The sequence below is a fragment of the Otolemur garnettii genome, unplaced genomic scaffold (genome assembly GCF_000181295.1).
Source record: "Otolemur garnettii isolate 467f Iridium unplaced genomic scaffold, OtoGar3 scaffold00010, whole genome shotgun sequence".
NCBI classification, from domain to species: Eukaryota; Metazoa; Chordata; class Mammalia; order Primates; family Galagidae; genus Otolemur; species Otolemur garnettii.
In genome coordinates this window covers 28,550,136-28,561,718 of record NW_003852405.1, presented here as the reverse complement: position 1 = coordinate 28,561,718, position 11,583 = coordinate 28,550,136, and the positions used below count along the sequence as shown (strand labels likewise).

Here is an 11,583-nt window from a genome sequence, read left to right as displayed (position 1 = left end):
CTTTCTTTCTTTCTTTCTTTTTTTTTTTGAGACAGAGTCTCAAGCTATTGCCCTGGGTAGAGTGCTGTGGTGTCATAGCTCACAGCATTCTCCAACTCTTGGGCTCAAGCCATCCTCTTGCCTCAGTTCTTCTATTTTTAGTAGAGATGGGGTCTAGCTTTTGCTTAGGCTGGTCTCGAACTTGTGACCTCAAGCTATCCACCCGCCTTGGCCTCCCAGAGTGCTCAGATCTGCTGCTTTGTTGTCACTCACCCTTCTTTACCCTTCTAATATGACCCGTGGTTCCATTTTTCTTCCTTGTAACTTTCAGTCTTTCCCAAGTGCATCTTTCGCTTATCCCCTTTCCTGTTTGTCGTCGGAACTGTCTCGTACAGACTCCCACGTGAGAATAATGGATGTGGGTGGATTTATTTTATTTTGGGAAATTCTATAAGGATGCAAATGTTTTATCAAATCTCTACACTAATGATCTCTACCTTTGTGATAAGAACTAAGTGAGCTTTCACAGCATCTGTTTGGCTTCTTTCTGAATATATGTACCTTTCCCCACTCCTTGTGTGTTTATAGAAATAGAGTCGAGGTCAAAAGCTGGAAAGTCATTAGCAGAAAAGTTGCCAGAAGGAGGAAAAGTTACTAGAAGAGAAACTCTTCGCCTGAGGTCAAAAGGACCTGCAAACGTAGAAGAAATGGTATGTTACGTTCATTTACTTCCTATTTTGCTTGGAAATGTTTAGATATTCTTGTTTACTAGAGGTGGAAATGAAGGTAAAATCACAAAGTTAAATAAAATGCCATTCATTGTAATGAAAGCATGGACTTGTAGTTCATTGTTTATCTAAACCATGTGGAAATTACTGAAAGTGTTTAAGGTGTTGGTCATTCTGAGGACTTCAGCTTTTATTCTGAAGACCAATATGATCTGACCCCTCATTTCTTCTCTGGTCTCACTTCCCAGCCCTCTGGCCTGTCTTCCCCTGCTCTGGTCTCCTCACTGTCCCCAGCTGCTGCAGTCATATCCCCATCCAGGGGCTCTGCCCTGCGGTCTTCTCAGCCTGAGTGCTTCCCCCACTCGTCTGTGTGGGCTGCTCCCGCACCTTTGTCAGGTCTCTGCCCACATGTCACCTGCCTCCCAGGCCTTTTCTGAGTGTCCTGTGTGAGCAGTGATTTCTCTGTCCCTCCCACTGCCTGCTCTCCTGGGCCCTTTGTTTTCTTCAAAGGACCACAGGACTCTGAGATCCTTATTGGTTTAGCTTTGCCTCTGTCTCCTGCCCCTTTGCTCACTGCTGTATCCCCAGCCCCTACAGTAGGACCTGATATGTTAAAGGAACTCAGATCTTTGCTGAATTAATCAGTGGACAAAAGATTCACTTTAGTCTGAGAAAAGCAAAGGTTTGCAGATGGACTGACTGTTGTTTTTTTTTTTTTTTTGAGATAGAGTCTCTGTCATTCTGGCAGCTATCTGAGCACTGAAATACTGGTGGCCATTTGTGTGTGAGGACACTGACACTCATGGCAGCACTTACAGTATGGCTGGACAGATACAGAGGTTAATACCTACGTTCCTTCACAGCCTGCTGCTCTGCATGGACAGTTCAAAATAACCGTAATGAAGGCCAGAGCAGTCTGTTGCCTCCAATATTGTTTTTAAGGCTGGATTCGTATAAATAAAAATGTGACAAAGCTGTACTAATATCCTCAAGGAAATATATATTATTTGCTATACAATGCTTGATTTTAATAAATTTTGAGACTACAAAGCAACATACATTTATAACAGTATTAATAGTAATGTGAAATTCTTATCAAATTAATCATAAATTCCACATTTTGAATAGTTGAATGTTTAACATCTTTGGGCAATTCCTTTTTAGCTACGAAGTCATATAAAACCAAGTTTTGAAATAATCTGAACTCAGAACCAGAATTCACCAAATACCAAACCAAAATTTTAAAGAATAGTAAAACTTAGGCAATCATGTTTTTGACTGAAACTTTCAGTAATAGTTTTAGGAAGAACAAACATGTTTTGCTGCCACTGGCCATGTGCAGTGGCTCATGCCTGTAATCCTAGCAGGGAGGCTGAGGCAGGTGGATTGCTGAGCTCAGGAGCTTGAGACCAGCCTGAGCAAGAGTGAGACTCTGGCTCTACTAAAAATAGAAAAATTAGCTGGGTGTGGTGATGTAGGCATGTAGTCCCAGCTATTGGACAGGCTGAGGCAAGAGGATTGCTTTAGCCCAGGAGTTTGAGGTTGCTAGGTTGCTGTGAGCTGTGAAGCCACAGCACTCTAGTCTGGGCAACAGAGTGAGACTCTGTCTCAAAAATAATTTTTTTTTGTGCCACTAATACATAACACAAAAAGTATTTTAAAAATATTATTTCAGGCTGGGTATGGTAGCTCACACCTGTAAACTCAGCACTTTAAGAGGCTGAGGTGGAGAGTTTCTAAAGGATGGGAATTTGAGACTAGTTTGGGGCAACATAGTGTGACCCCGGTATCTTTTTTTTTTTGAGACTGAGTCTCAAGCTGTTGCCCTGGGTAGAGTGCTGTGGTGTCATAGCTCACAGTAGCCTTCAACTCTTGGTTCAAGAGATCCTTTTGCCTCAGTTTTTCTATTTTTAGTAGATACAGGGTCTCACTTTAGCTCAGGCTGGTCTTGATCTCGTGAGCTCCAGCAATCCACCCACCTCCCAGAGTGCTCCCTGGTGTGAGCCCCCATGCCTGGCTCTGTGACTCCTGTCTCTAACAAAAAACAAATTATTTCAGGGGTGGCGCTTATGGCTCAAAGGAGTAGAGTGCCGGCCCCATATACTGGAGGTGGCAGGTTCAAACCTGGCACTGGCCAAAAACTGCAAAAACAAGAAAAAAAACTATTTCATCCTCCTAAAATTTCCTATTTAAGTTTTCTTTTTTAAAAAAATAATGTATACAGTATATCAATATGGTGATACATGTGTATAATTTATAAACAAGATAATACAATTTACTAAAACAAAGAATTAGGATTATGTTCTAAAATGTTTAAATATTAGGGGAAGCCATCCAGAGTTTGGACATACTGGGCTGCACAGTAAAGACCACAATCCTCTCCACGGCACAAGGGGACTCTTCAGATCCAGTCACATTTGTCACTGTGTCCTCCAGCCCCCTGGCACTTCTCGCAGTCCCTCTGACATGTGTCCCCTTCTCTCAGACTCTGGGACCTCACATAGACTTTGCCTCCCTATTGCCTCCTACTGAAGTGCCCTCTCCAGCTTAGCTCCTGTTCATCTTTGAAAACCCAGTTGCTAAGTCCCCTTCTCTCTGAAATCTTCCTGACAACTAGAGATATGAACTTGCTTCCTGCCTGTGATGCTTCTGTACCTTTTATGTCCTTTCACAATTGCTACACGATTATTTATTTTCATATCTGTCTTCACTTCTAGATTATTGGCTACTTGAGGACCGTGTTCCTGGCTTTTCTGTTTGAATCCATAGCACTTAACGCTAATACTAAATATAAGTACTTACTGTATTGATTTGTATTTGTATTGATTACAGAGCATGTTCTAGAAGCTCTATTTCCACTAAAATTAGGTGAAGGACACAGCTGAGCTGAACTCGCTGCCCATCAGGCTTCCCCCTCTGAATGCCCCAACAATCAAGAGATGTCAATATAAAAACATAATGTGCTGTTTCTCTCTTTTTTGATAAAGCCTTCTGGAGCCAAAGCAAAGGCAATTGAAAAGATCGATGACGTTCTTGAATCGTACATGGGAATTCGAGATGCTGACTTAGGTAAGATTATACTATTTTGAAAAGTCTTACATCTCTTACTTTGATGGAATTTAGTGATTACTTATGACTTGTTTGCACTTATAAGCAATTCTATGCTTTTCAAGATAAAAAGTATTTGTGGTGTGATGAAAAGAATAATGAATGTGAAGATGATGAAGAATAAAAGAGACCCGGCCCTTATCAGTCACTAGGGATGAGGTCTTAGCTCCAAGTCAACTGTAACAAATTTTGGTTGGTTCTGAGTCTATGAATTATGAATAATAATATCTCTTTCAGTCTTGCTTCATGGATTTAAAAATAGATATATGAAAAGAATTTTATAAGTGACACATCTGGAAAGGATTATTATTATTTGATGTATCTAATTTGTACTTATTAAATTATGTTATGAAATTAAAACTGTGTACCATTTAACAGGGCTGCTGAAACCTTATCAAATAATGAATCAGAAATATGAAGAAAAAGGACACACTGGGCATATGACGGATGAACAAGTGAATTTCTGTGTATTATGTCATCATTAGGATGCCAGGGTCATGGTTCATCTGTGAATACTCTATTGGTTACAAATGACAAAAACTAAAACGAAAATGAAACAAAACCTCCTAACTCCAACAGGTTTAGGGGAAAGGGAATAATGTATTGGTTCTTCTAACTGTAAAGTCCTGGGATAGATCTTGGTGTAGAGAATAGTTGGATCGAGAGCTCTCACATCAGCAGATGTAGCCCCTTTCTCCCAACTGTGTTTCATTTGGCCCTCCTGATCCCCCTGGTCACTCAGGCCCTCCTTCATGGAGCCGGGATGACTGCCAGGGCTCCACCTCTGCGTCCTCTTGGCTTCAAGCACTCTGGGAGAGAGAGATGATGTCTGTAATTGAAAAACAGTTTCTTGTTCCTTGAAGAAAAATAAAATATCTGCATGAAGGAAATTTTTGCTGCTTACAGATAAGAAATTACAGCTGAAAGCCAGTGTCCTACAACTTCTCTGCCCTCTGTTCTTTTGAACTGGGAAAAATATCAGGACTTGTGTAAGTGACACAGTCTGCGACGGTTGTGCAAATCCTTATGCAAATGAGGGTAAATGGGATTTAGAAATGGTAGTGTTCTGACACTTTACTGAAGTAGATAGTATTTATTGGCAACATAATACGTTTCTATTCAATCAAGAAGTTTTCAAATAGCATAACTGTATGAATGTTTTATGATTGAAGAACCAACATATCAATCGCTGGATCTTGAAGTCAAATTCAGGAGAATCACAATTTTCAAAGGTGGGAACTTAAAACATTCCTCAACTTCAGAACTTAAGTTTGGGTACATGCCTTATAGTTACTTCAGCATAAATTGAGAATAATTAACAGTTAAATAAATTAGCTTGCCTTTTTGTTATTAAAAATATACAAGTATACAGGTGAGAGTGTTGGACAGTAGTACAGATAATTATGAATGAATGAAGAAACAATTCTTCCAATTCTTTCTTTTATTTATTGTGTCTTTTTCTTTCTATTTTTTTCTTCTCACAGAGTCTTGGTCTGTCACTCTGACTAGAGTGCAGTGGCAACATGATAGCTCACTGCAACCTCAGAGTCGTGGGCTCAAGCGATTCTCCTGTCTCAGCCTCCAGAAGAGGCTGGGACTACAGATGTGCATCACTATGTCATTTTTTGTAGAGACAGGATCTTGCTCTTTCTCAGGATGATCTTGAACTCCTGATCTCAAGCAATCATCCTGCTTCAGCCTCCCAGAGTGCTGGATTACAGGGGTGAGCCACTGTGCTGGTTCAAATAATTCTTTAAAAATCAATTTTCTCTTACTCTGAGAAACACTTCTCAAAAATTCCTTGTAAATTAACTGGCAATTTCTCTGTAAGTTTAATTAATAATCTATAGTAAATTCCTCCAATTGACATGAAAAGTCATCATCATTACACATGATTAGCCATGTGATCAGTTACCTGGGGAGGTAAAATGTAAGGAAAGTAATTATTTGAAGAATGTTAACTATTGTTAAATTATGAATTTCTTTCATTATTTAGATCTGATTAGCATGAAATATAAATCACAAATGTGGCACTGATTTAACATACAAATAAATATATTTGCTTTTTGTTTTTGAGACGGAGTCTCACTATGTCACCCTTGGCAGAGTGCCATGGTGTCACAGCTCACAATACCTCAAACTCTTGGGCTTAAGTGATTCTCTTGCCTTAGTCTCCCAAGTAGCTGGGACTGTAGGTGCCCGTCACAATGCCTGGCTAGTTTTTGTTGCAGTTGTCATTGTTATTTAGCAGGCCTGGGCCGGGTTCAAACCCACCACCCTTGGTATACGTGGCTAGCGCCGTAACCACGGTACTACGGGTGCTGAGTCAGAATTTGCTTTTTCTAATTCTTTGAAAAGTGGTGTTGGTATTTTGATATGAATTGCATTGAATCTGTAGATTACTTTGAATAGTGTGGTCATTTTAATGCTATTGATCTAATCTATGAACATGGGATATTTCTCCTTTTGTTGTGTCATCTACAGTTTCTTTCATCACTGTTTTGTAGTTTTCTTTGTTTTATTCTTTTCTTTTTTTTTCTTTTGGAGACAGAGTCTTATTTTGTCATCCTGGGTAGAGTGCTGTGGCATCATAGGTCATAGCAGCCTCAAACTCTTGGGCTTGAGCATTCGTCTTGCTTCAGCCTCCCAAGTAGCTACAGAGACTACAGGTGGCCACCACCACACCCAGCTAGTTTTTCTTTTTTTTTTTTTTTAAGGTTTTTTATTTTTTTGTAGAGCCAGAGTCTTACCCTGTTGTCCTTGGTAGAGTGCCATGGTATCACAGCTCACAACAACCTCCAACTCCTGGGCTTAGGCAATTCTCTTGCCTCAGCCTTCCGAGTAGCTGGGACTATAGTCGCCTGCCGTAATCCCCAGCTATTTTTTTGTTGCAGTTTGGCCAGGGCTGTGTTTGAACCTGCCACCCTTGGTATATGGGGCTGGCACCCTACCGACTGAGCCACAGGTGCTGCCCAGTTTTTCTATTTTTAGTAGAAACAGCATCTCACTTTTGCTCAGGCTGGTCTTGAACTCCTGAGCTCAAGGAACCTACCCACCTTAGCCACCCAGAGTGCTAGGATTATAGTTGTGAGTCACAATGCCTAGCTCTTTGCTTCATTCTTAATAAATTAGGATTACTAATTTAAGGGATCCAGAGATATGTGGAAAGGGAATATGAATGATAATTTTTAAGTCAGTTTTTCCATAAAGTCTTTTGTAATTCTCGAAAAAGTATACAATACTGGTGCTTTAATAGAATTACATCTCTTCCTGGGATCATTTTCTTTCTTTCTTTTTTTTTTTTTTCAAAGAATTCAAAATAATGAACACTATAGAAAGTCATCCTTCTCAGATAAAGCCAAGGAAGTTTTGGAAGTGGATTTTCATCAGAGATCATATTCTACATTTGCTCTGAGTTTGATGTTTGGCTCTGACTTGTTGGAAATACGTTGATATTTATGAAAAGTCTTAGGGAATGTAAGGTCTGAAGACCATTCATAAAATGAGATGCAGTTACAGATTTCATGGTTAAATTAATGATGGGGATGACTAATCCTTATCTGAATCCTGCCATTTGCCATTTTATAGATTTGAAAAGTGAGATTCAGAGAAGTTGGCCCAAAGTTAGCTAACAGTTTAAGAGCTAAAATTTAATTCTGGGATTTTGATACCAAAATTTTTAACATTCTGTAATATTTTATATCTAAAAAGTTCTTCTTAAATATTAAAAACTTAATGAAAACTGTACATTGATTTGTATCACTGAAATAGGTTTGTCATTAAAATAATGTTAAAGTTGTTCAGTGGTAGTAATACAAATTGCCACTAGAGGTCAGAACTTAGCTGCTATATGTGGCATCAAAATTCTCTCAATGGGATATTTTTTTGCCAGATTGAAGTCAGGTATTCAATATTATGGCAGCAATATTTATTTGCAGCCCTATTATAGTCAATATATAAAGCTCATTTTAGTAGCTATCTTATGTTAATATGCTATAACTTTCTAAAAAGTACTTCATCTGGCTAAAGTTTCTTTTGGTTTTCTCCTGAATCAGAGATATGACCTTTTATCAAAAAGGATAAAATTATTTGTTTTTTCTGTAAGGATGTTTATTTATTTATTTATTTATTTATTTTTTGAGACAGAGATTCAAGCTGTCGCCCTGGGTAGAATGCTGTGGCATCATAGCTCACAGCAACCTCCAACTCCTGGGCTCAAGTGAGTCTCCTGCCCTCCCAAGTAGCTGGGACTATAGGCACCTGCCACAATGCCTGGCTATTTTTTGGTTGCAGCCATCATTGTTGTTTGGCGGGCCGGGGCTGGATTCGAACCTGCCAGCTCAGGTGTATGTGGCTGGCGCCTTAGCCGCTTGAGCCATAGGCGCTGAGCCTCTGTAAGGAGGTTTAAAAGCTATGTTTACACTTAATGCATTAGCAAAAATTTATGATGCATTCAAGTGCATGCTCTATTTTTTTTTTTTTTTTGAGACAGATTCTCACTATTTCACCCTCGGTAGAGTGCTGTGACATCACAGCTCGCAGCAGCCTCAAACTCTTGGACTTATGCGATTCTCTTGCCTCAGTCTCCCAAGTAGCTGGGACTACAGGCATCTGCCACAATGCCCAGCTATTTTTTTGTTGCAGTTGTTTAGCTGGCCGGTGCCGGGTTCGAACCCGCCACTCTCAGTGTATGTGGCTGGTGCTGTAATCACTGTGCTACAGGCGCCAAACCTTCATGCTCTATTTTTAATTTCTTTTTGAGCCTTAATTTCTATATCTTTAAAAAGGATGTTAATATAAACAAAGTTATAAACTTGACAAGGCACCAAATTATATAATATGTTCCTGTTACATGACAAGTAATGGAGGTACCTAGTGTCATTCCTAGTAATAGTCTCCAGTAACTGTCACTAGTCATAATGGCCGTGGAGTAGAGGTGGAACTTGGGGGACTGTGGACGTCTGACCAGCTCTGGGACTGTATTGAGTGTGTGAGGGTTTCTTCACTTTTCTGCTGTGCCAGAGTGACAGTATTAACCCCTGCTCTAAGATTCTACATTGTACTCTGAGGTCAGAGGATGGGAATCTTGAGGAGCGTTTTTCTTTTCTTTTGTTGGCTTGAATATTTATTATTTTTATGTACAGAAAACTCAACAGTGTACGTTTAGCCCAGTTTAGTTGCAAGTTCTTTAGCCTTAGCCTTTTCCAGCTTGGCAGTGCGAGCCACAGACTTCAGACCCAGGACGGCGGGTCTTGTCATATCTGTGGTTGCGGTTGGTCCTGATGCTTCCACCAGCTTAGCCAGAGCTCCTTTGTCTTCCAAGTTAACCTGTGTGAAGGCCACAGTGCTGCAGGTTTTCCTGTGGACGAGACCCCAGCCTGGCCTTCCCTTTGATAATGCAGTCGGGGACCCCCATCTTCCGACACAGGGCAGGCAGGATGACAAGCAGCTCAATGGGATCCACATTGTGTGCGATCACCACCAGCTGAGCCTTCTTGTTCTCCTCCAATGTGGTGACAGTGTCAATCCCTGCTCTAAGGACAGATGGTCTCTGAGTGGGGACATCCCCTTTGCCCGCAGCTTTCTTCTCAGCCCGGGCCAACAGTCGCTGGGGCTTCTCTTGCTTCGTCTTTGGTCTGTACTTGTGGGCCAGCTTAAGCTGCTGAGTAGCTGTTTGGGGGTCCAAGGCCTGGGTGAACTGATTAATGGCGGGAGGTACTTTCAGCCGCGTGTACAGGATGGCTCTTTGCCGCTGCCACGGGATGTAGTGGGGCCATTTGATATAGCGGGTGAGGTCCCTCTTGGGCTGGATGTCCTGCCCAATGCTGAAGTTCTTCTGCCTTTTCTGAACAGAGGATTCACTACCTTCTTGGCCTCCTGCTTCTTCACCACGGCTGGGGCTGGGACCACCTTCTTCCCCTTGGATTTCTTCCCTTTTGGCATCTTGAGCCCCTGGAGCCGAGCATTTTTCTAATTTTGTGACTAGGAACAGAAACCAGAGTCATAGCAGGCTGGGTCCAAAACGTGGTGTTTCTGAGTTCAGCATGGTACACAAAGCCCCTGCACTTCTGAGGTGTAAAACCCACTTACCAAGTTGTTTCTTCCCCTCTTACAGCCGAGTGTGTGCTTGTCTGGGGGGAGGTGGGGGGTGGGGAGAGAGAGCCTGGTCAGTTCATTGTCCATCAGTGAACACCGACCTCTCTGCCGTTCATTCCTCTGGTGTTTAAGAGCAGCTTCCAAGTTATGTTAGTTTCTGCTTCTGAATAGTCTTATACATTTTCTTATATCTTTTATGTGTGTGCATCCTATGTCTTCCTTAATTAGATTTTTTCCTCAACATATCTCACACGTGCCAATGTAATCTTTAGGCAATTGTCTTAATAAATGCTATCATAGGGCCTAGAAGAAATAATTAAAATGGGCTGGGCACGATGGCTCTCACCTGTAATCCCAGCACTCTGAGAGGCCGAGGCAGGTGGATTGCTTGAGCTTATTAGTTTGAGACCAGCCTGAGCAAGAGTGAGATCCCATCTCTACTAGAAACAGAAAAACTACCCAGGTACTGTGGCAGGTGCCTGTAGTCCCAGCTCCTCTGGAGGCTGAGGCAAGAGGATCACCTGGGCCCAGGAGTTTGAGGTTGCTGTGAGCTATGATGATGCCACTGCATTCTACCCAAGGTGCCAGAGTGAGATAGTGTCTGTAAAAAAAAAAAAAAGAAAGAAAAAAGAAAAAAAGAAAAGAAAAAAAAAGTAATTAAAATGAAAGAATAAGCAAAAAATTGAATCTGCGTCCTGCTGGAGCCTTACTTACCCTTTATAGTTTGACTGCTCTCTTTTTACATCCTGGTTCTGGGACCAGAGTTTTAGACTTGACTTTCCACAGTGCCTGTGGACCGTGTGAGGCTCCATCATAGTGGAGGAGGGGGAGACTGGTGGAGGGTAGACTACTGACTACAGAGAGGTGGGGAAGTCGTCTGTTTGTGGCATCAGCCGCAGGGTTTTCTTTCAGGGCATCTTTCTTTCCCCTACAGGACTCCAGAGGTTCCCAACTGAAGGGCTCCAAGGTTGAGTAGAGGGCCGGGGTGGCAGTTATAATCCTGTGTGCAGTGGACAGATTGTTGAAAAATATCTCTGCTACCCTGATATGTGAGGGGGTGTCTCACTGTTTTAATTTTTGCTAGAAATACATGCTACCCATGCATGTTACCTTCGGAAAGTGATTTTTCCTAGGGCCATTTTCTCAGTTCCCTGATGCCATCTCCATTTACCATTAATTTTCTAAAATTATTTTTGACAGCTACTGAAATGTTTGAAGCTGGAAAGGACAAAAGTACTTCAGAAGAACTTGGCACAGAACTCAACAAAATTCTTGGAGACTCTGTATTCCCAGAAGATGTTGTCATTTATGTTTGGAAAGTCATTGGTGATGCCAGACAAGGATGACTATGGTGACCCCCCTCTGAAGAAATGAGTCATTCTTTATATTTTTTATTAAATCATAGCTGTATACATTAATGCAATCATGGGGTACAACATGTCAGTTTTACACACAATCTGAAATGCTTTCATCAAACTGGTCAACATAGCCTTCATGGCATTTTCTTACTTATTGTATTAAGATATTTATATTATTCTTATTTTTAAGAAAGCCCCATGAAATCTACTTTTGGGCACAATGATTAATATAATTAAGCTCTGGTTTAATTGTATGTGTATGGAGTTCAGTCTTTGAGATGAAATTTTGATTTCTGCGTACTTTTTTTTTTTTT

General features: G+C 41.1%; 1 protein-coding gene and 1 pseudogene across 1 annotated transcript in view; one reads left to right on the top strand and one right to left on the bottom strand.

The window, feature by feature from the left end:
• LOC100958453 (PDZ domain-containing protein GIPC2) overlaps positions 1–11,282 on the top strand; it is a 37,657-nt gene extending 26,375 nt beyond the window's left edge. The window contains exons 3-5 of the mRNA XM_012801603.2: positions 568–689; positions 3,695–3,776; positions 11,112–11,282. Coding sequence (XP_012657057.1) covers positions 568–689; positions 3,695–3,776; positions 11,112–11,257 — 350 coding nt within the window. The 3' untranslated portion in view covers positions 11,258–11,282. The remainder of the gene's footprint in view (positions 1–567; positions 690–3,694; positions 3,777–11,111) is intronic.
• On the bottom strand, positions 8,938–9,764 carry LOC100943615 (annotated as a pseudogene).
• Positions 11,283–11,583: the final 301 nt, after the last annotated feature.